Genomic DNA, 24,355 nt, shown 5'->3' with positions numbered 1-24,355 from the left:
CACCACACAGCAAAGGGCTGGGACACAGATAGCGTACTAACCAGTTTTACACAGAATGGTACCCACCAACCCCCCACCCCAATCCCTCTGTCTCACAGATCCATGGTACTCGGTGAATTGTGAGGGCGGGTTGGAGTTAGGGGGCAGGGGGCCTGGTTCTGTGCGCCAGGAACCAATGGTATTTTACCTGAATATTTTGTACATACAACAAATACAATACAACGAAGTGCAGCTTGATCCCTCTAACCTCTACTGGTTAAACAGATGACACTCAGGATCAAACATTTACACAACCCCCACATGTCCACCACATTCCACTGCCCTCCATGGCTAATCAATCGATACATCAATATAGAAAGCAGCTACAGTAGTTTAACATAGGAATGTCTGGTCACAGTAATTTAACACCATAGCTGAACTGACTTCTAAATGTTGCTGGAAAGATTTAATATAAACCCACACACGATATCTTTAACAGTACAAAACATGTGCTGGCAAAAAGGTCAAGAGTAAACAGCAGACTTTACCTTTAGTGTTTTAGACAACTTCACAGTTTTAGATGAATGAACTAGATGACTAGACAGAAACTGAAACAAAATCACCCAACATGTTTGATAAAACAAAACCACACTTCAGATACGGTGCAGCATTTTCAAGTTTGGGACCTTCTAACAAAGCTCCAGTAGTCGTTAAACCAGCAATCCCACCAAACACAGCAGTCCCACCCGGACCACCACACATGGCTCCCCACCCGAATCAGCGCAAACTTACACTCATGTCTGGGCCTGTTCACAAAAGTGCTCCAGGAAACTCATCTCGTAGTGAAACATGCGTCCCCAAACAGCTCTCGTGTGCTGTTCTTTCCTCTTATCACGTATGATTTCTCCCTTTTTCACAAACTCTGCCACGTTTCTGCCCAGCTGTCCCTGATCTGATGAAGTACAGCCCCCTCCTAGTCTACCCACCCATGTACTAACACTCATGCTCCTCGCTCGCTCGCTCTCTCACACACTCTCACACACACACTCTCACACACACAAACTCTCTCTCACACACACACACACACACACACACACACACTGCTGCTACAGTCCTGCCCCAGGCTGCTTGCTCCAAATCCAGCAGGACCTTCTTCTCGCACACACACACACACACACACACACACACACACACACACAGTGACTGACAGCAAACAAAGATATGATTGCTGCCAGTTCTAGATTAGATGTGATATGCACAGTCCATCTCTCAATGCCCCTCCCACAATACACATGCACACACATTATTCTGGAATATTCCCACCTGCCCCATCACACAACACATAGCTGTCTGGCTAACAGTGCAGTGAAGCTTCCTCTGCCCTGAACTCTGCAAACAACACATACCCTGCTTCTAGAAGCTAAAGCTCTCTCTTTCCCCATCACTTCTAATTCTAATTATTCTTTGTTTTGTATACACAAACCACATTCTCCTAGTCATCTAATAGCTCTATACCCAACACACCTCCTATTTATAGCTTCAATCTACCATTCCTGTGAGAATTGTAGCTCTAGGCATTAGATTTATTTCTTCTACATAACCATATTAATGTTATTTCGGACACAGATTCGTCTATAATAGCTACTGGGCAATAGCATGACAGGCCGGATAGTAGTGACAGAGAGGAGCATCACGAAGACATAAGCACTTGGTACTGATGATGTAAGAACTGCTTCTGTTGTTTGGCTCACATTCCAACCATTCTGAACAAAAATCTCCCACCAGCGTCTTCCCCATCAGTCTTTGTCCCTGCGCCAACTAATATTATTTTAATTTTGCGTTAGATATCTATCACTTACACTATGTGGTCAAAAATATTGGAACACACCTTTTAGTCAGTGAATTCAGACGTATAAAATCAAAAAGTCTACCTTTACAAGCATGTGTGAAAGAGTGGATCGTCGTAACAGCTCAATGAATTTGAGTAACAGGATGCCACCATTGCAATTCCTCAATCTATTCAACAAATCCCTTCCCTCCTAGATTATCCACAATCAGCTACGAGAGCTGAAATGGGGACGGCTTTAGGAACCGCAGCAACTCAACCACGAAGTGACAGACCACCTAAAGTTACGGAGCAGTGATTAAGTCAACACTCTGCAGACTCAATAACTGAAGAGTTCCAAGCTTCCTCTGGCACTAACATCAGTACAGAAACTGTGTGCTGTGAGCTTCGTGGCATGGCTTTCTGTGGCCGAGCAGCTGCAAGCCTCACAACGCCAAGCATCAGAGTGTAAAGCATGCTGCCACTGGGCTCTGAAGCAGTGTGAATGTGAATAAGCACTACAAGTTTGATATTTGCCACTCTTCCTGCTGGGTTGAATAGCTGGGTGGAATTTTGGCAATGCAAATTTGGCAATTTTTGGCAATGCAATTAATTTCCACAGGATTAACCTGACAAATTGATACAATCCTTAATGGAGTCTCCTGTCACCTTTAGAGCAGACGTCTCACTCTCACACACACACACACACACACACACATTCTGATGAGTGTGCATGTGCCAAAGACATAAGGAAGCTCAGTAGCCCTGCCTGGAAATAAAAGCTATAAAAAAATAAACAAAATCAAAGAAAGATTGAGTCGTTTTTAACCTAACCCTAACCCTAGCAAAGAGCAGGCGCGAGCAGGACACAGTACCTAGAGAGAACACACAGGACACAGCAGGCACAGGTGTGCGTGTGGACAGTCCCACTCACGCTTCAGCGAGCGGCTCTTTGCGCCTGACGTCGTGACCACTTGTGGCTTTGCTACCTTGTCGTGTATTGATGATCAGAATCTTCATTTACATACCAACAACCCTCCCTGCCCCTCGTAGAACAAACAATGGCACATTTAGAAAAAACTATTCAGATTTTTGAAGCTGCTATTTTGTTTTTACTTATTTTCCATTAGAACAGCAATAAATATTTTATTTTGCATATTTTACTTAACAGTTGGGTTTCATTTTGGCCAAACAGAAATGCAGTTTAATAGGGAATGTAAATACACCATTACAATGTTGTCACGATAGAATCCATGTATGAAGCTTGTAAGTCAAAGCTTTCGGGTTTAAATATCGTCACATTTTTAAGCTTCTACGGTCTGGAATTCACACTGGCTTTCATGCTAAAATACCAGAAGAACCATCTAATCCACACGCCAGCAAAGTGGGTTATCTGTGATTCAAGTTATATTTTTGAGCTTTAATATCATCATCATCTATACATTAATACATTACATACTCACAAGAGTAAACCTTTCAGGTTTAAAAGAAAAAGAAAAACGGAATAGATTTATTTTTACAGATTTATTTTTTTCACAGAGCCTGACAGATTATCACACCCTCTAAATCCCTCAGTATTATCACACCAGAGACACCAAGACCATCTTGCACAGTGGGACTTGTAATCAACCCACACTCAACCGCTGCAATTTTCTCGAACACACTGAAGCTCTCATTTTATTCAGGGCACTGCACACTCACACTGCATGAATCCAATTTCAGCATGTAAGGCTGGAAACCTAAGGTCAGTCTTTGACTTTGAGATGCTAATGGATACAGGGAGACAAGGGACAAATGAAAGACTTCTAGTCTCCCTTTCAAACGCCTGATACGTACAGACCTAAATCACATTGAGAGAAGTTTACCGCAGTCAGAGGCTGGAAGCTTTGCTAACCCACCACTATTTGTTTACGTGGACTGTTTTCTTCATATCTCTCCATTGAGATTCATGTCCAATAAGGAGTTGTTCAGTTCTCTGAAAACATTGCTGATACACATTCAACAACGCGCCCTTTTCCAAACTCAGATCAAGCCAAGCTGAGGGCTAGGAAGAACCTTTATTATTATCATTATTCGGGTAAACTCTTCCTGCAGAGTTCTGAGCTCAGATGCCATATGTAGCTGACACAAACTACGAGGACTGTTGGCCCTCTACTGACAAACACAGACACACACATAGGCTGGAGTCGTGCAGCTGACTGATGCCGTAGGATGTAGTCAGATAATCTTTGTGCCTCTTACGCAGCAAATCACTGCCTTCAAGCTCAGATCACACGGTTTGAAATGTTCTTGTTGTGACCCAGAGACAGCACAGGCTCCAATGAATGCTTCATCATACAGAGACAGCACAGGCTCGTGTTTCTGTGTCCTCAGCATGCTCTTTTGGCAAGGTGCCATCCGTGAAAGAGAGAGAGCCTCCCCAAGTCAGGTGTGATTTATGGTGTGGTGACTGTTTTACTCCACCCACTGTTTTACACCATGCTTTCCTAGTTTCCCATTCAAAAGATAGAGATCACCACGCAGGCTGCTGCAGGGGGCACCTGCCTTCTGCCAGTTCCTTTAACATAGTGAATTTAACAACAATTGTTCAGGACACTGCTGAACTAGTCACTTGACCACAGGTGAAGTGATTCAGTGTCTCATGCCACTTTTCAACTACTGTAATGAGTGGGCGATGCATAGCTGAAAATATCGCCACACGTCTATAGTTTCAATAAAACTACAAAGTGTGACATTACATATATGCTACTTGTAAAAATGTGAAACTTCACCTTACCCTCATAGTCTACATATGTCTGGGGAAATGATGTAAATCTTCATGTCCTGAACATGATCAGTGTTCATGATGGAACAACACTGTGCACTGGGAAGGTTTGAGCACTGGAACTCTGTATTGGAGTTGTGCACCAGGGTTCTGCACCGGCCAGATGATTTTGAACTGTACAGCATGTTCGATGTGTCAGTCTCATCAGCCTGAGGACACTGGCACAGAGCCCCAGGCCCAGGGCCGGCTGCCCCCCCCCCAGGCCCAGGGCCGGCTGCCCCCCCCCCCCAACAGGGCGCCATGCATAGCTCCCTGGATCGATATGGCACTCATTCCAGTGACTGTAAGTGCTCAGGCCCATCAAGAAATTTCACTGTCTGTGTAGACAGAGTGCCAGTCACAGTCTCCTGCTCCTACATGGGGCACGGGTCTCTCAGCTGGTGACGACAACACCCAGCTTACATCAAGAATATATGTATATGTGTATATTCCTGATGTGTGCGTGTACCTGTGAACGTTTGAGTTCTTTGTTCCCATGCGTGGGGGATGACGGTGGTTTGTTGCTGGTGGAGGAGGTCCAGTCTGTCACCCCTCCATTCTTCAGCGGGTCTTCTGAAGCCGGTGTGGGCCCGGGCCATCCCGCCATGTTCTCTACACAAACAGGCCATCTACAACCATTTACAGCCATAACAAAACTGCTATCGCTTTTCCAATTATTTATTATGCCATCAAAACGCTTTGTGTTGGATGAATAAATTTCAGCCTTGGGTGATGCATAATGAGTGCGTGACATTCTATCATCAACCAATGAGAAGCCACTTCCAATCTAATACACTTTTCACCCGCATGCTTGTCAAAATGAAGCACAATCATGTCCACTTAGACGACAGCCTGCACTCATTAAACGCAGGTGACGACCCCTCTGAGCCACAATATATGGGCGGGGCGGTAAACGGCGGTGATGGGGAGGGGCCGGCTCACCTGCGTCCAGGCCCTGCGTGTGCGTGGAGATGCTCCGGGCCGCCTGGCTGACCCGGTGCTGGAGGATGCTCAGACACTCGCCCAGACAGCTGAGCGCCGCCACCGACGTGGCCTTCAGCAGCAGCAGGTCCGGGTCAAGGGAGGAGAGCGGCCCGCCGCCCGGCAGCGACTCAATGGACTGCTGCAGGTTCTTCTGTTGGCCCTCCGCCTGAGACATGACCTGTAGGGGGCGACGGAGAGAAGAGGGTCACGCCCAGGCCACCGAGCCGTCTGGAGGAGCCACTTCAGCTAATGCTTTGCCCTTTAAGGTGAACTGGACCAAAATGATTCTACAAAGGACACGCTTCACTTTTCCAAAGACCTTTTCACTAGTAAAAGTCTCCAGTAATGACGCACTAAGCCTTGAACATAGATATACAGCCCAACACAACAAAACAAAAAGGGTTCAGGAAACTGTGAGCATGCCATTATATTGTGCTCCTACACAATAGCTTTGAGGGATTGTGTAATCATGTAAAGTCTACTTGAGCATTGAGGACACTTTGTATAAAGTGCCATAATTATTTGCCTATACTACAGGAAAAGAGCAACACCTTTATTTAATCGAGAGCTTTTATAGCAGAGCCTGTCTACCTAGGATGATGTGGAACATCTCGAGATGCACACAGTCCCCCCAGAGTGAAACTAATCTCCTGCATTAACTGGGTTTCTTCATTCCCACAGTAATGGATTCAGCCCAAGACCTGGAGCACCCCTATACTTACACACCAGAGAGGCTCTTGAACTCAGTAAAATGGATATAAGTGGATATACGGTGCACCCTGCGCCGTGCGGCGTGTGGTGTGGTTAACATGTAGCTCCTCTCCGCTGCGGCAGAGGGGAGGGTTCTAGGAGCAGTCGGGATGTGGGTGGTGTGAGTGTGGAGAGAGCTGGCGGGTGTAGCTGTCATCTTTTTTACAGTCTGTCAAGCTCCGGGTAATGATCTCTGCACATGTGCTGTGGATATAGAACTCCTCTAATGAAAAAGTAATAGACAAGTGAGGACGATTTGGAAGAGGTGACTCATTACTGTGGTCCCATTCAAGGAGTGCACACGCACACACACACACACACACACACCTTCTTCCTTTGTCTTTGCCCTGTTTCTTGCTCTTGTCTCGTCCTCTGTTATGTTATTGCAATACAGTTGCAGTAAATGTTAGTTTCCCACAGCTGATGACACTCAGCACAGTTCCTCTCAACATCCACCACTGTGTCATACACATTAAACCTTAATAGCAGCACTTAATAGCTGCATAGCCCCCTCTTTAAATTCTCACTATGGGCCATAGATTGCGTTAATCAAACATTAGCGATTTATTTAAAGATTACGTTAAACCATATTAAAAACACCACACATCTCCTCAGGTTAGAGGAGCCAGGCTCTGATTTTAGCTTTGAATTATTCAGACAAATGAAGAGGTCACCCGGCACGTCACTCCTGCAGGAGCAGCTCTGTGGAGGCTCTCTGTCCCCGCCACGTCCCAGCATGCCCTGGGGTGCGAGCTGAACCTCCTCCTCTCTCAGTGCCATGGGGTTCTCATAACTCAGCCCTCATGAAAATTTGATTTTGCTTTATTATTTTCTGTCTTGCTCTCCGTGGTGCTTTTATTTATTATTTGAGGGTGCAGATGAAAGAAAAGACCTGCACGGCCTCCCACCGCGTGTCTAAGCGGAAGAGTGTCTAAGCGTTCTGTCCCTCTGACACTACAGGCATTTCCTGGACAGGATGAGATCTGTCAGAAAGGTGTGTACACACACACTGTTGTGCTGAAAAGGTCTGGTGTGGCAGAACTGACCACAGCCTGTCTGTTCTGACTTCACTCGTTCTATGGTCTCAGTGTCCTCATGAGAGGTCATCGTGGAGATGGTCACCGTGGAGATGGAAGGCACGAGGAGGCCATTCCTCCTTTCCTCAGTGACCTCTCCTCTTTCTCACTCCTTCCTCTCTTTGTTCCTCCTTTCTCCCAGTAGTAACTGAAAGAGGACACCTCTGTCGTTGTGACACACAACTAGAGTCAGGTATTCACACACACACACACACACACACACACACAATCACTCTGTGGCTCTACAGTATGTCTCTTTATAAACTGCATCTTGGCCATGTAGAGGGGGAAATATTGACCCTACACTACATGAAGTTTTTTTTTCCACTACATGAAGTGATTATGTAAATACCAATAGATGTTTTGCTCACACAAAAATAGAGATGAGCACATAGAGATGAGCTGAGCATCATGATGATAGTGTTAGTGAAATAAATGATATCACAGCATGTGTATCTGAGAACATCACAGGTATTGTGAGTACTTCTACAGCTCTAGCCAACTGCAGGTTATTTACAGCCTGTAAACAATATTAGATTTGCCTGGATACCAGTCCATTATACAACTTTTTTTTTCACAAATTGTTAGATTTTTGCTCCCGCTCCTTATTACAGTGAATGAAGTTTTTTTTTTTTTCAAATATGAAATTAGCAAATCCTGAGAGAGGAGAGATTAGAGCAACATTTCACACTGGCTATACTGACTACTTCAGAATTATATTTTATTTTACATTCTAAGAAGAAATTAACCCAAATTGTAAATTAAATTCCATGTTTCCATACTGATTCCCCATCATAATGCAATGAGACCTTAAAATAAACAGTTTTACTCAATTTTTTTATGTAAATGGAGAAATGTTCTCCATTTCAGGTAACATTCAATTTAATGTTAGTGTTAAATGAGTTATTTTACGATTTTCTATATATAATAAGCCCACCTGCTGCAGAAAGACAAGAGACATCCTGAGAGATCTGGGAATCGTTTCCCCTGTAGTGCTTTGATACACAGAGCAGAAACCTTGTTTGTGTGACTCAGCTGGTATAGAGGACTACTGTTCAAAAGAGCAAGCGAGCACACAGTCATCAGTCCATGTTGTAAAGACAGCTAGAAATGTAGATGACTCATATTAAAACTTGCCATTTCTTATTTATCTGGACTGCTATAATCCTATTTAGCTTGAACGCCAACATTTGAAATGACAATTTTAAACTATTCCAAAACTAGAGCACACCGCAATCTACCAGAATCTCCAATCATCAAATCAACAATTTTTCTTACAAATCTATTATATTACACATTTGACAAATCTTAATGGTTGATTTTTACATTTATCAGTTTTAGCAATTCTGCTTTGTATAAAACTGGAGACTGGTTGAATTAAATGAATGTCATCTGGTTGAATGTCATTTTGACAAGTTACAATTTGTGATTTTTTTGTAGTGGTGGTAAATGTGGTAGAGATTGTAAGCTTGCTTCCCACAAATTCAAAAAGACCATATGACAAATCAATAAAGAATATAAAGAAATCGTGCATTTGAATTCCCACCAATTTAGTGTGTACGTACTTTCTCAAAAAACTAATTTGGTAAAATGATTGCAGAGCTCTTGAGATAACCAAACACAATGGTCGTAAATCATAAAATAAATAATTCTGAATTATAATATTAATAATTAATATTATTAATAATTAATTTAAAAGTCAAAAATATACATCTCTAGAAAGTGATGATCTAGCTTATATAAGCTATTGTGTAATTTACTGTAGTTTCTGCTCAAACATATGAGCATCACTTTGCTCTGGACATTCACTGGATTAAAACAAATATACTATTAGGGCAGTTAATTCTTCTTAAGTGTGTTGGGCTGCCTTCTGTCACAGCACAGACAGCAGGTGGAAAAGATGTGGTGACTGGCATCCCACATCTCGGAGGAAGCACACCACACTCTCCCTGGCTGCTTGCTGTCATATGACATGGGGTGGGCTAGCTGTAACTACTGTACAGGGAGAAAACAGGATTTAAAAAGTGTGATGGCATAGACTTTCCGCTGATGAGCCACTTTCAGATGCTGACGCATCATTCCAGGCAGCCAAGGCTTCCACACGAAGATTTACACACACACACACACACACACACACACACACACACACACACACACACACACACACACACACACACACACACCACTGCACACTGGATTAGCACCAATCTTAAGAAGCAGGAAACCCGACACTTAACTTCTGATGTGCCAGAAATAACATGCATTCAATACAGGTCAGCAGCCAGACTAGATAAGAATGACACTAAAGCCGCAGCCTTCTGCTGTTGTCCTAATGCAAAGCTTGCGGCCTTTGTCTTAAGGCGGCTGATTAGTGAGCCAATGGCGTCTGCGGGAGGCGGGCGTTGCGGGAGGCGGGCGTTGCGGGAGGCGGGCGTTGCGGGAGGCGGGCGTTGCGGGCCCTACCTCTTTGACCTGGTGCAAGTGTGCAGGGTTCTTGCTGCAGGCCCGGTGGCTGCCTGTAGGAGACTTGTGGTGAGTGGTGGTGATCCCATGGCCATGCGGGGAGTTCTGCCTCTGTACAGACGTGTAGGAGCACGAGGTGGGGGCGGGGTGAGGGAGCAGAGAGAAGCTGCGGGTCCGACCGGTCGAGGAAGAGGAGGGGCCCGAGGAGGAAGAGTAGCCCTGAAAGAGATGGCAGCAGTAGCAGCAGCAGCAGCACTTTGGGATGGCATCCCCGGTGCTCCGTCGCACTGTAGGGCATCATCAATGAAAAATACACCTGAATACAGCAGCCTTACAGGCAGGGAAGAGGGGTGAGGCATTAGCATGGGGAGGGATGGAGAGGAGGGGCCAGGAATGAGAGAGAAAGAGAGAGAGAGAGAGAGAGAGAGAGAGAGAGAGAGAGAGAGAGAGAGAGAGAGAGAGAGAGAGAGAGAGAGAGAGAGAGAGAGAGAGAGAGAGAGAGAGAGAGAGAGAGAGAGAGAGAGAGAGAGAGAGAGAGAGAGAGAGAATATGTGCTGGTATGGTTTCTGCTCCCCAGAGAGGGACAGAAAGGCTTCACTGCTCCACTCAAATAGCTCCCTGCAAATAAACCACACATTCTAACGACCCACATTTTGTGCATGACTGCATCTCATTCCACAATTCTGAACATCCAAACCAAAATGAATATGTTTTAGGGAAGTCTTGAACAAACTCTCAGAGATTTCTGTTCACTCTTCATTTTGAACACTTTTCTATTCAAATCCCAGGTCAATAAGCTGGTCCGTGTTGAACCATGTTGGGATGAGCTAACACGAGTCTTTGTACTACAAAGTCCAACAAACCTGGACCTGAATGATGGTTTACTGCAGGAGTTCTCAGAGTTCTTGTCTGGCTGTTCTGATAGAGCCTGACAGTTTGAAGGGTCTGTCTCACAAGCGGCCCATTAGAATGAAGCTGAGAAGCAGGAGATTACATAAGGCACACCTTAGATACGCTCACACCTCCCACACCTTAGATACGCTCACACCTCCCACACCTTAGATACGCTCACACCTCCCACACCTTAGGTACGCCCACACCTCCCACACCTTAGATACGACCACACCTCCCACACCTTAGATACGACCACACCTCCCACACCTTAGATACGACCACACCTCCCACACCTTAGATACGACCACACCTCCCACACCTTAGACACGCTCACACCTCCCACACCTTAGACACGCTCACACCTCCCACACCTTAGACACGCTCACACCTCCCACACCTTAGACACGCTCACACCTCCCACACCTTAGATACACTCACACCTCCCACACCTTAGATACGACCACACCTCCCACACCTTAGATACGACCACACCTCCCACACCTTAGATACAACCACACCTCCCACACCTTAGATACGACCACACCTCCCACACCTTAGATACGCCCACACCTCCCACACCTTAGATACGCCCACACCTCCCACACCTTAGATACGCCCACACCTCCCACACCTTAGATACGACCACACCTCCCACACCTTAGATACGACCACACCTCCCACACCTTAGATACGACCACACCTCCCACACCTTAGATACGCTCACACCTCCCACACCTTAGATACGCTCACACCTCCCACACCTTAGATACGCTCACACCTCCCACACCTTAGACACGCTCACACCTCCCACACCTTAGATACGCTCACACCTCCCACACCTTAGATACGCCCACACCTCCCACACCTTAGATACGACCACACCTCCCACACCTTAGATACAACCACACCTCCCACACCTTAGATACGACCACACCTCCCACACCTTAGATACGACCACACCTTAGATACGACCACACCTCCCACACCTTAGATACGCCCACACCTCCCACACCTTAGATACGCCCACACCTCCCACACCTTAGATACGACCACACCTCCCACACCTTAGATACGACCACACCTCCCACACCTTAGATACGCTCACACCTCCCACACCTTAGATACGCTCACACCTCCCACACCTTAGATACGCTCACACCTCCCACACCTTAGACACGCTCACACCTCCCACACCTTAGACACGCTCACACCTCCCACACCTTAGATACGCCCACACCTCCCACACCTTAGATACGACCACACCTCCCACACCTTAGATACAACCACACCTCCCACACCTTAGATACAACCACACCTCCCACACCTTAGATACGACCACACCTCCCACACCTTAGATACGACCACACCTCCCACACCTTAGATACGCCCACACCTCCCACACCTTAGATACGCCCACACCTCCCACACCTTAGATACGACCACACCTCCCACACCTTAGATACGACCACACCTCCCACACCTTAGATACGACCACACCTCCCACACCTTAGATACGCCCACACCTCCCACACCTTAGATACGCCCACACCTCCCACACCTTAGATACGACCACACCTCCCACACCTTAGATACGACCACACCTCCCACACCCTAGATACGCTCACACCTCCCACACCTTAGATACGCTCACACCTCCCACACCTTAGATACGCTCACACCTCCCACACCTTACATACGCTCACACCTCCCACATCTTACATACGCTCACACCTCCCACACCTTACATACGTTCACACCTCCCACATGTAGCACGGCCCAACACAGAACTTTTAGGACCTCTTCCACTGTATGTGACTATACATGCAGGCATACCAAAACATCTCAGTGTACAAGTGTACTGAGAAGTGACATCAAAAACAAGCTTTTTCCAGGCCTAATGAGAATGCTAACTCAAATGAAGACTCATTACGATAGTAGAGATGCTGTATGAAGGATCACTCCCCCTCTACACTGATATCTGGCAGCATCCAGTAATTCACAAGTTCACTCAATATCAGCAGTACTAAAGGCAAGTTCAGAAGTTCTGTATGGTGGCAAACAAAATTCTTGGTTTGTCATTAAGCACAAGTCTGATTCAGTGAGAGGGAATTTTAATAAGCGGCTTAATAATGAGAGTGAATGCTAACTAACTCAGAAATTAAATACCATGTTTTGCAGATCACACTGTATGCAGTTTTGTCTAATTTTGTTTTTGTTTAACATATCTACATAAACTGTCATAGATCAGAGCCACTGTACACATACTATGATAGTTTTTACATGTGACTGTAAATATGTAGAGGAATAACATGCAATAATATTAAAACTTGGGAGAAATATGAGACACTGAAAGAGGAAATAGAGAGAGTGTGGAAGGTTAACACCAAGGTTGTGCCAGGGGTCAAAGTGGACTGTGACCCCTAAGCTGGGAGGCTCTGACAGATACCAGGAATGACTACTCTGACCTCAGCTCAGAAGATCACAATAGCAGGAACAGCTAAATAAACTCCCCCAAAGCTCCAGGAAAAAAGAGATGATCACTCACAGGAAGGCAGGGATGGATTTGTGTGTGTGTGTGTGTGTGTGTGTGTGTGTGTGTGTGTGTGTGTGTGTGTGTGTGTGTGTGTGTGTGTGGTTAAACCAAAGCATCATACCACATGCATAAAAGACTCCAGTTTGAGTCATTAGGCAGAGACTTTCCTTTACTTACTGAAACAGAAGCCAGCAGTGTATTTAACATTTGACCAAATACAAACTCCATAACCTCTCAGCTTTTTACAACCACTGTAAAGAAGTGCTCTTTCAACAGACTTCCCGACTCTCGGCAGAGGAAAAAGTTGAAAGCAACTTTGCAAGTGCCAGTGAATCACATGACTGCAGTGGCAGTTTGCCAAAGTACAAAAGAGGTCAGAGGAAAGGAAACCCAAAGTTCAGTTAGACACAGAATGTGAGGAGGGGAGGAGAGAGAGAGAGGGAGAGAAAGAGAGGGGGAGAAAAGGAGAGAGAGAAAGAAAGTGGAGGGGAGAAAGACGGAGGAAGAGAGAGAAAGAAAGGGGAGGGGGAAAGTCAGAGAGAGGGAAATAAGGGGAGAGAAACAGGGAGGGATGGAGCAGAGAAAGAGGGAGTGGGAGGAGAAGAGAGAGGTGAAGGAAACACAATAGAAGGAAGCGCTGTGTAATGTAATGAACCTGCTTACCTTGGCACTGCTGTCTGAATGGCGGCGAGCGGATAGTTGGAGCTGCGTCATCCACACCTGCTGTTCACGCATGTCACAAGCTGCACACACACATAGCACAGCACTGTCATCAGAACCAACATGTACTTACTGTACTTGTACTGTATTAATATAGGGGGTGAGGAAATTATGCAATCACAAAATACATCACTGCAAGTGTATCATGAACGCATCCCAAATGTGACCTGTCAGTAATACTGAAACATTAACACTGAATGTGTTCCATGTGTCTGTGATCCATCTGTGAAAGTGAACCCACAGAACACGCAACTCAGAGAATAAAGACATAATATCGCCACGTGTGTATACAGAGGTCACACTAAATGCAGCTTCTAGTTGACAGTAAGCCACTAAATCTTACATGACACACAAAACCTCAGTGTGCGAGTCAATGTGCCCAGGGTCAGACCAGACAAGTTAAAGGGACATGGATTATGCATGGACGCTAGGGTGTCTCGTCTTCTTACAGAGTCACAGAGCAGCCGAAAAGCAGTGCAACAATTACAGTGGACCCGGGGCAGCATCTCGAGAATGATGCGGAAAGACAAATGACAGAATGAAAGTGGGGCCTGTCTGAACTGTCAGAAAGAGACAGAGTGGGGGCATCTGGAAACAGAGCGGAAAGATCTGAGAGAGTGGGAGAGCAAGGGCTGACCCTGGGGGCAGTCCTGATGAAACCAGACGCTGCTTAGAAGAAACAAAAAAAAGTCTTAAAGTACATTAACACAGAAGTAAGAAGATGAGTGACAGCAGGCACAGAAACAGAACAGTGGGAGGAGCCTCACGGAGCATGGTGAGCACCGCCTGGTGAACTGGGCGGGGCCTTGCGCAGCAGAAGAGGAGGAGCGGACAGAGTCACATGGAGGTGAGTGGCAGCTTTACCTCTGAGCCTGAAGAGCTCCCCGTTAGAAGCATAGACCGTGAACATGAAAGGGAACTCGTCACTTGACGCTACTGAAGAGCCAATCAGAGGCAAGGATCCTCGTGGCTTCTGGTTCTTGCTCTGCTCGTTTATGAAGTACTGCAGTTGGCCTAGGTCAGGGTCCAGCACAAAATACCTGCGGCAGGTGAGAGGGAAAGGGGGAGGGGCTTATCTACATGATTAAGTAAATCTAAGCTTCACAAAACCTGGAATAGCCTGAATGTTAGACAGGTGCTCCCAGCATGTTTTCCTCATGCCTCTCTTGAACGTATCTGACATCGTGTGGATGTGGATGTTAATGTGTGTGGATTCTTCTCCTTCTTTCTTAATCCCCCTTTACCTGTGCACTATTACACCTCCTAACCCCTCCTCTGATTGGCCAGTCCGGTTCAGCTCGCTGCTGTTCTGCTTGGCTGATTGTCGACCCTGGAGTCTGACACTTACTGTACACCTCAAAAGCCCAAGGGGCCCAAGACAGAACCACACACATTCTTCTTTTTAATAAACTGAAATAATCCAACTCCTTATAAAATATAGTATACAATTCAAACAGTAAAATGCTGTGAAAGAAAACTTGTCACATACAAAATGCAACAGAGAGGACCCTGAACTGACGTGACATGTGATAATGTGTCCCGCCATGTGCCAAGGCCACTCAAGTCAGAGGAGACTCCTCCGAGGTTTTCTGGCCCACATTATGTATGACCTGTCCTTGAATCACCGTGCATGCATGACTGCGCTAACAAAACAGAGTTAGTGTGTATTTTCTCCGTTATCTATAACAGCTCACTGGGGACGTGCGCACATCCTTTAGCCTGATTACAAGCAGGTAAGCGTGTGGGGCGCTGGGAGGATCATTACACTGAGCGTAAAACTTGCTGCCCTTCGAGCTCTTTTTCATGGGTAGCTGCTCTCCCGAGACACGCTAGCAGAGAACATTAAGGGGGAGAGGAGGGATTTCCTCTCACAGATGAGTCATAGTCTCCCCCAGATGGACGGGGCGAGACCAGAACTCTACTGCAGCATACAGGTCCCTGAAATACCAACACAAAACAGCAAACCATCCCACTACAAATATACCTACACTGGCTTTGATATACACCTGCCTCTATGGATGCATCTACTGTTGTTAAGATTAGTTCTCAATAGTTTAAACACCTGGTTGTATTCAGATTAATCATCATAGACCTTGCATGTTTTTAGCCTATTTTAAGTCACTGTCGCCCGATTTGTAAGATCAACAGCAAGCATATGAAATAGAATGACAACTGATCAATATGATGGATGCAACATGCTATCTAAAATTAGAAAGCGTACCAATTGATCCACATGTGTATGTAGTGGGTAGTGAGAAGTTTGGCCATAACAAAGCTTCGTGAACGTGTGTGTAGAGGAATGTTCACCAGCCTATAAAACAGCCTGTGATAAAAGAATAACATTTCTTGTCATATGTTCATCTGTCATATGTTTGCCAAGTGTTCAAGAATTGTTTCCAAACACAGATTGTGGAAAAACAGAATAAACCGTTGAGAAGTCGACGCAGGTGTCAGCTGGTTCAGACCCAGTCACAGAAGACAGTGTGCTACCTGTTTTGCCAGCCTTGCAGTAAATTCGTGTATTTTTTCAGCACTCCCTCCAAACGTCGCTTCTGTGTTTGGGACGGGTTCCCGCGGCTGACCGAAGCCCCTCCGACCCGCGCAGCGGTTCCAGGTCCAGAGTGGCTTTGTTCCGGTCTCCGGGTGGGATCCCCCCAATCTTCTCTCACGTTTCGCATATTGGTCCTTGTATGCGACACGCTGGATATTCTTTCCATTATTTTAACACCGGGATTATACGAGTAAACGTCTGAATATGCACACTGCGAATTTAAAAAGAGAAACATAGAAATGTTAAAAGAAAATGCTATTGTTAAAGACATGCATCGTGTGGAGAGAAGTGTTTTGCTTGCTGCGTTGGACCGTCACTGGGTCACACCGTAATTCTGCTGGAATCACTGTAGTGTGTGGTCACTCCCTCCTCCTCCTCCAGCAGGAATACCCCTGCGCCTCACATCCATTTATGCAGCGAAGCCATGCGTTGTCATTTTGATGCTGGCCATGCCTTCTGGATAAATCTGGCAAAGTTTTACAAGAAAATAGTGCAACGTTCCAGCTGGATAATGTGTTCCACTTGGATTTGAAGACTTACATTTTTGGACCTGAACGCTGTAGGCTGTGTTGCCAGATAGTCTAAAAAATAACATACTGCGATTTCCCAGACATCCAAAGGGGGCTCTAACTCTGCAAATTAAGTGGGGGATTTTTAGTTACTTTCCAGAACAGGGAAGGTAAACATTGTTTGTTTGTTTGATTGATCATTAGAGTAACAAATATGTCAAAAGTAGGCTACGTTTTCTTTGTTACTGTAGTATACCAGGGAGAATCTTTAAAAAATACTTTTCTGAATTGTGCAAGTCATGCAATGGTATGGAAGATAATTTTGAACACATTTTCGTTTGAACTTATTTAAAGTGGGTTGGCTTTAATAAATAGCATTTGTGCAGAGCCTATGAAGGGATATGACGTTTTTGATGGGTGTTATACATATCTAGACACGCTGGGTAGTGTTAGCTGTTCCCAGGACTGCACTCTTCTGGATGGAGATCTCAGGTACTGTTCCTGGGATCTGCAGGAACCAATCACCCAGCTTGGGGGTCACAGCCTCTAGTGCTTCGGTGACCATGGGAACCACCGTTGCCATCACCTGCCACATCTTCTCCAGTTCTCTCAGGCCTTTGTGTTTCTCAGACTTTTTGCATTGCTTGTTCCAGATCTTGCTGTTACGTGGTATAGCTACATCTATCACTACTGCCCTGTTCTGCTGTTTGTCTATCACTATTATGTCTGGTTGGTTAGCCATTACCATTTTGTTAGTCTGTATCTGGAAGTCCCACATTGTAGCTTAATCATTCTACACCGTTTTGGAACGTCTAGCCTGTATTTGGCACAGACGTGTCTATATACTCAGGTAGCCACTTGGTTAGGGTGTTTCATACATCCTGTACCTGCTGGCATTTTGCACCATACTGTCATGTGCTGGATTGTCTTGGCGGCATCATTACACACCCAACATCTGGGGTTCTGCCTGGTGTGTTCGGTCCCAGCTTCTATTGATTGTGTATTCAAAGCTTGTTCCTGTTTTGCCATGATTAGTGTATCTGTGCTGTTTTTAATCTAGCCTTTTCCAGCCATTGGTAGAATTTCTCCATGTCAGCCACCTCCACTATTTACCCATGACACATACTATATTGGAGCTCATCCTCACAGTGGATCCTGTTCCTCCCCCTTCCGGTCCACCTCAACTCTCTGTTGTCTGAGGTAGTCACTAAGCATTCATCACTTGGGGCCTGAATCTTGGACGTTTTATTCTGAATAGTGGCTCTCATACCCATCTAATGCTTGGCCCTCTTCCAAGCTCCGAATACATTGTGTAGAGTTTGCTTGTCTTTATGCTATAGAAGTGTGTATGAATATATACAATCACCCAAGATAACTTTCTTGCTGCAATATATGTCTTTTATGCTAACTCCACACTCTAGATGGCAGCACCACGATATTAAGACGGTTGTTCTCCATCATAGCAGTATTTCTATAGCTTTTCCTCTGGAACAGTAAAACACTTTAAAACGTAACATATAGAGGTCTTTATAACATATATGATGTCTTTATTGAGACTATGTTCAAAATAAAATGCTAGCTGCGGAAACACAACTGGCAGAATTTTTAAAACACTCACAATAGATGTGGATAATAGGTATTGCGGAATAATATTTAATGTAATAACAAGACAGAGTATAAAGAAATAATAAAAAGAGTAAAATACTAATGGTTATGCTGTTGCACAACAGTACCCTGTGCATCTTATGCAAATCATCTGGGAATAGCTAAAGGCCTTTTTTTTTTCTTTACATATGTCTTATTTGTACATTAAAAATCATAAATGCTATTTTATCATTCCTCGTATCTAGAATAGTTATGCTGGAGTCATGAAAAAGGCTTACGATTAAACACTTACCGTATAATGAGGAAGCCATGTATACTAACTACTTTGTTTTATTTCCTTTTACGTGTATGAAAAAGATGAATGAGATATTACAGTTAAAAAAAACAAATCAACATATAGACAAATTAAAACATACTGACGCAAATAATGAAAAAAAACTACAATTCCCATAGTCCTATTCTTCGGCCGTTTAATGACGCAACTAAAGCTGGCCAAACACACTCCCACTACCTCATCGTCAAACTCTAAGCGGCTTGTTGCTTTAGGTGCTTTAGACTATTTCCATATTTTTACCCTTAGCATTTGCTATGAGTGCACCGCTGAAAGTGTGTATCATTGGGTCAGGGAACTGGTAAGTCCTTTTTTGTTGGTGGAGTAGCACAGTTTAACCAGAACCAGAGCTAGCTGAACTCTAGCTAGCGTTGGGAAGCATGCACCTTCATGCACCTTCATGCATTGATGATTAGTATATTGTTGTTGTTTTTTTTATCTGATAATGAACAAATGGATGGCATGGCTCCGTTCCTGCTCAGGGGTTCTGCGATCGCTCGGATCATCGGCAGCAACGCGCAGAAGCTCCAGCGGTTCGCCACCACCGTGAAGATGTGGGTGTATGAGGAGAAGGTGGACGGTAGGAAGCTGACGGAGATCATCAACACGGAGCACGAAAACGTCAAGTACCTCCCGGGTTACAAACTTCCAGAAAATGTGGTAAGAAATCAATTTGTTGGGGTTTTAATATACTTTTAAATGTTTTTTTTTTTCGTAAAAAACTTGTTAATTTTGTTTTCCATTCAAATAATCCCTTTTTAAGTGAGAAATGCTGATCAATATGTTTCAATAAGGTATAGCAATATTAGTGAGCTGCTGTGTCATGTTGTAAGGAGTGGCTAACAGTCTTATCAGTGCTCTCCTCGTAGTGGGTGTGTTGTGTGTGTGTGACAGAGCAGGTAACACAGAGCAGGTAACGTTACGAAATGACACTCTGCCTGTAGGTTGCAGTGCCCCAGTTGCAGGACGCTGCAGATGGAGCAGACTTGCTGGTTTTTGTGGTCCCGCACCAGTTTATTCGAAAGCTGTGTGATGAGATGACGGGCTGTGTATCTAAAAACGCCCGAGGAATTACACTCATTAAGGTACAGAGCATGTCTTACTTCACACATTATTCATTGTTAGGACAGATTTAACGGAACTGAAGGACTTCATTATGACTTCTACAGTAGAAGACAGATATTCAGAATCGACTTTATATGTTGAGCTGTTTTCTCTGCAGTCTAATTGGTATAATGGAGACTCTATAAGATTGCTGACGTTCTCTACTCTAGACATTTTGGCCCTACGTATTTACACAGTTGAGTGGCCAGACTGCCCGTCTCTCCACTGAACTGTAAAAGACTGCTGAGGCTTCAGCACGTTTCCTTAAAGCCTAAAGAGCATCCATAATAAATTGATATTTATTGAATTCACAGGTCTGAAACCCATTCTTAATTTTACTGACACTTCATGTGAAAACATTATGAATAATTTAACATAAAGGTTGAGGGCATGCATCCATGGTAAGAACCATGGCACAAATTGGAACTTCTGAACATACTCATTCGGTTTTATTATGGAATTGAAATAGGATATGGAATTGTTTATGCTTTGCCCTCTATGCTATGCTTATGACATTTCACCCATCGTCTAAGCCGAGTAATGGCATGGGAGGATCAGGGTGTTGAGGGTTAATTTGAAGTAGGTATACACTATGCATGTTGAGGGTTAACTTGGAGTAGGTCTACATTGTATGCATGTTGAGGGTAAATTTTGGGGTAGGTCTACATGACTCCTGAGTCAAGCTAGGCCTTCTGGCTGCCTGGCAGGCTGCTCATTTTCTGTGGGTTTTCTTAGTGACCGCTCAGCTTCTGTCTGTGGTATTACGTGTTGTGCCTATTCGCATTTGTATGTCACTTGTGCTGTTCTGTTGGGGGACAGATCACATTCTGTTATCTTGACCTTTTCTACTGAATATTCTTTCTACGGCTTTATGATTTCTGCCCTTTTGATTTTTGGCTGCTGATAATATTTTTCCCAGTTCTCTTTTCATTTTTTTCTTTCTTTTTTTTTATTTTTAATTTTACATTTTGTTGATTAGTGATTAGGCTCAAAGCTCCTCCAAATGTTTCTCTGAACAGTTGATGTTTCTTACTGTACTCTCTACTGGGACAAATATCTAGAGCAATGTGTTGTTCCTCTTCAGGGCATCGATGAGGGGCCTGAGGGACTGAAACTCATCTCTGACATTATAAGAGAAAAGATGGGCATCGATGTCAGTGTCCTAATGGGGGCCAACATTGCTAATGAGGTGGCTGCTGAGAAGTTCTGTGAAACCACTATTGGTAAAAGCAAAACTCATCCAGTTTCCATTTTGAAAGCATGGCAGTAGGTAGTAGTGTGAAGGTATAATTAAAGAAATGTAACTGATCTGTGCTGGGTGGTGTTATTTGCACTGGTCTGCAGGGAGTAAGGTCTTGGAGAATGGCCTGCTCTTTAAGGAGCTTCTGCAAACCCCTAACTTCCGGATTACTGTCGTGGATGATGCTGACACGGTGGAGCTGTGTGGAGCTCTGAAAGTAAGAACCAGTTGTGTGGTAGAGCGTCCGCTCTGATCAAACTCGCCTCTAGCAGAGCATCTGCTCAGCTTGTGTCTGTATCTGTGTCTGTGTATTGGTGCTTATACTGCTGAACCATTCAAATGTTCTAACCATTCTCATTCTAATGTTCCAGTTTTTATGTCTAATGTTAAAGCACAAAGGTTGTATTTTAGTATCTTGCTCCTATTTTCTTTTAATTCCTGAGTACAGAGCCAGATTAACAACATAAGTATGACTGCATTTATGCAGCTTCTATTATGATTTACCCTTTCTTTTAAACCCCTTCAACGTCCGTTTGCCAGAACATTGTGGCGGTGGGTGCTGGCTTCTGTGATGGCCTGCAATGTGGGGACAATACCAAGGCGGCGGTGATCCGGCTGGGGCTGATGGAGATGATTGCCTTTGCTAAACTCTTCAGTAAAGACACCTCTGTGTCCTCCGCAACCTTCCTGGAGAGCTGTGGCGTGGCAGACCTCATCACCACCTGCTACGGTGGTCGCAACCGCCGCGTGGCAGAGGCCTTCGTCAAAACAGGCAAGGTCAGACGCTGTATTTGAGCATTTCTGGAAGGCTTATTAATAAACTATTGTTTCTTGACATTGGGCCCTGAGATTGTTTGGTACTTGTGCTGATCTTTGGATTAATTAATAATATTATGACTTTGTATGTCCTTTAGAGCATTGAGGAGCTCGAGAGAGACATGCTGAATGGTCAGAAGCTTCAGGGTCCACAGACCTCTGCTGAAGTTTACCATATCCTCAAACAGAAGGGCCTGCTGGAAAAGTGAGTGCGTCACTTCAGTCTGGGCTTCTGGTTCTTTAACACAAACACTTTTAACTCACTAACGTGTCTTGGTTTATGAGCTCTTGGTGGATATCGCATGTCATCACAATACAGTGACTTGTATACGCCATCTTGTGTCCTAGGTTCCCCTTGTTTGTGGCAGTCCATCAGATCTGCTTTGAAGGCAAGCCGGTCCAGGACATGATCTCCTGCCTGCAGAGTCACCCAGAGCACCTCTGAGAGTCCTGCGCTCGCTTGCATTCATAAAAACCTTCTGCAAGCACAAGAGCCTCTGACTTTCAACTTATGGGTAGCTGTGTCTGTTTCACTCAGTGTTTCATGCACAGCTGGGTTTTAACCAGTTCTCCAGCCTTTAGTGTTTAGTTCGGCCCAGTGTTACTCCTGATCTGGCTTGGGGCCACTCTCAGGGTCAAATTTCAAACGGGTTTGGGAGTGGCTGTATGGATGGTTTTTGTTTCAGCATTATCTTTATCAAGTTCCCTAAAGATATGAAGAATACAGATATATCTTTTGGATAAATTATGAAGCCAAATGTGATATCTACATCTGTAACGTTATTGCATTTTAAAACTATTCTCTACGTTGACTGCCCTCTTGTGGAGGATTCATAACTACTATATCTAAAATATGGGAAAAGGTTAATTAAAAACAATTCCTTTTACTTTAACACTGACATTGTCAGTTTTTAAGTACATCATCTAATGACTTCAAGCTGCCTAATGGGGACCAGTGAATGTCCCACATTTCACAAGTACTACAAAAGGCAGATAAAGGGACCATTTTAATGGAACTGGTGCTTGTGTGCTCACTGGTAATAACAATTTACACTAAACTAAATAACCTTTGGGGACCAGTATTTTCCTCCTTTCCGGGCAAATTCTTTGATAGACAGGTTTAATACAAATGCTTATTTCACTTTGCTTTGAAATCACAGTGGATCCAGCATTGTAACACTTATGTCATAGTACATTTTTTTAACCTTTTTGATACATTTTAAGAGCTGTAACGCACATTCATTAATTGCATTCTTGTGTTTAAAAGGTCATGATGGGAGTGCTTGTAGTGTCTTAATGACGACCCCCCCCCCCCCCCCCCAGTGGTGCTAGATTCACTGCTACATGTTTTTTTTCTTTCCAATTTTCTATTATGGGTTGAGAGGGTCACATACAGGAAACATAACATTTTCTCAATAACATACAAGATGCCTTCCTTGGGCCAGTGTACAGCACCCTCTGTTCAACAGGAAGGGCCTTATTTACTTAGTTACTTTGCCTTTTATGCATTATTTAAATAATCTTTTATAAAGGGAATTTAGTTGTGCTTCTCTATATTGAAAACCAGTTACAAGCTAATAAAGATCAAAGTGCAACTGATCCTAAAACTGAAGGCAAAATAATATTCCATATTCCAAGATTTTTCAAAAAGCATTGTACATATTGACAACCTAGAAAAAGTTTTCCTTTTTTCCTTTCCTACATTTTCCTTTGACAAAGTTGATTGTATTTCTATCTGTATTTTTGGTGTTGGTTTTCTGCGTCTTTTTATACACTTTTCCCTGTTTATTATTTTTGCTGTGTGCTTTCATTTATAAAATCTGTAGTGTGATCTTTTCTTTAATCTGTTAAGTTTTCTCTAATTTGAGTAACAATGGACCACTAAGTTGTCAGAACAGATTACAGGCACAACTGTACTCTTCCCTTTCTGTAGTGCCAGAGCTAGATATTCTCAGTTATAAAACCTCACACTAGTGACTCACCTCCATGTTGCCTGTGTGATTAAGGACAGATGTAATGCAATTTTGTATTTGCCTTTTATATTGCTTTAGACCATCTTTACTGCCACTTCTGGAAAAATTGGATGCTCTAAAAAGGTCATTATCATTAGTGTAGATAAAAAGTGAGATAAGTGATGCTTGGGAGATTAAACATCAGTTATCAGTGTGGTCT

The 24,355-nt window shown here is 44.2% G+C and overlaps 2 protein-coding genes across 5 annotated transcripts in view; one reads left to right on the top strand and one right to left on the bottom strand.

The window, feature by feature from the left end:
* osbpl10b (oxysterol binding protein-like 10b) overlaps positions 1-17,114 on the bottom strand; it is a 28,158-nt gene extending 11,044 nt beyond the window's left edge. For 2 of the 4 annotated variants that reach the window (XM_076971648.1, XM_076971649.1), the window contains exons 1-6: positions 16,518-16,940; positions 14,892-15,067; positions 13,971-14,050; positions 9,881-10,099; positions 5,550-5,769; positions 5,077-5,219 (exon numbers count right to left, since the gene is read on the bottom strand). In XM_076971648.1, the coding sequence (XP_076827763.1) occupies positions 5,077-5,219; positions 5,550-5,769; positions 9,881-10,099; positions 13,971-14,050; positions 14,892-15,067; positions 16,518-16,849 (1,170 nt within the window). In that variant the 5' untranslated portion in view covers positions 16,850-16,940. Of the gene's footprint in view, positions 1-5,076; positions 5,220-5,549; positions 5,770-9,880; positions 10,100-13,970; positions 14,051-14,891; positions 15,068-16,517 lie in introns of all 4 variants that reach the window. The other 2 variants (XM_076971650.1, XM_076971651.1) reach the window with 2 other exon arrangements.
* Positions 17,115-19,165: 2,051 nt separating this feature from the next.
* Positions 19,166-24,165, top strand: gpd1l (glycerol-3-phosphate dehydrogenase 1 like). The gene is made up of 8 exons (XM_076971642.1): positions 19,166-19,324; positions 19,506-19,683; positions 19,968-20,108; positions 21,212-21,350; positions 21,472-21,584; positions 21,908-22,144; positions 22,282-22,388; positions 22,532-24,165. The coding sequence occupies exons 1-8, from the start codon at positions 19,281-19,283 to the stop codon at positions 22,626-22,628; spliced, it is 1,056 nt and encodes a 351-aa protein (XP_076827757.1). The 5' UTR covers positions 19,166-19,280; the 3' UTR covers positions 22,629-24,165.
* The last annotated feature ends 190 nt before the right edge of the window (positions 24,166-24,355 follow it).

The sequence above is a fragment of the Brachyhypopomus gauderio genome, chromosome 13 (assembly GCF_052324685.1).
Source record: "Brachyhypopomus gauderio isolate BG-103 chromosome 13, BGAUD_0.2, whole genome shotgun sequence".
NCBI lineage: Eukaryota > Metazoa > Chordata > Actinopteri > Gymnotiformes > Hypopomidae > Brachyhypopomus > Brachyhypopomus gauderio.
The sequence above is the reverse complement of the archived record's forward strand: the minus strand, read 5'-3'. Positions and strand labels throughout refer to the sequence as shown.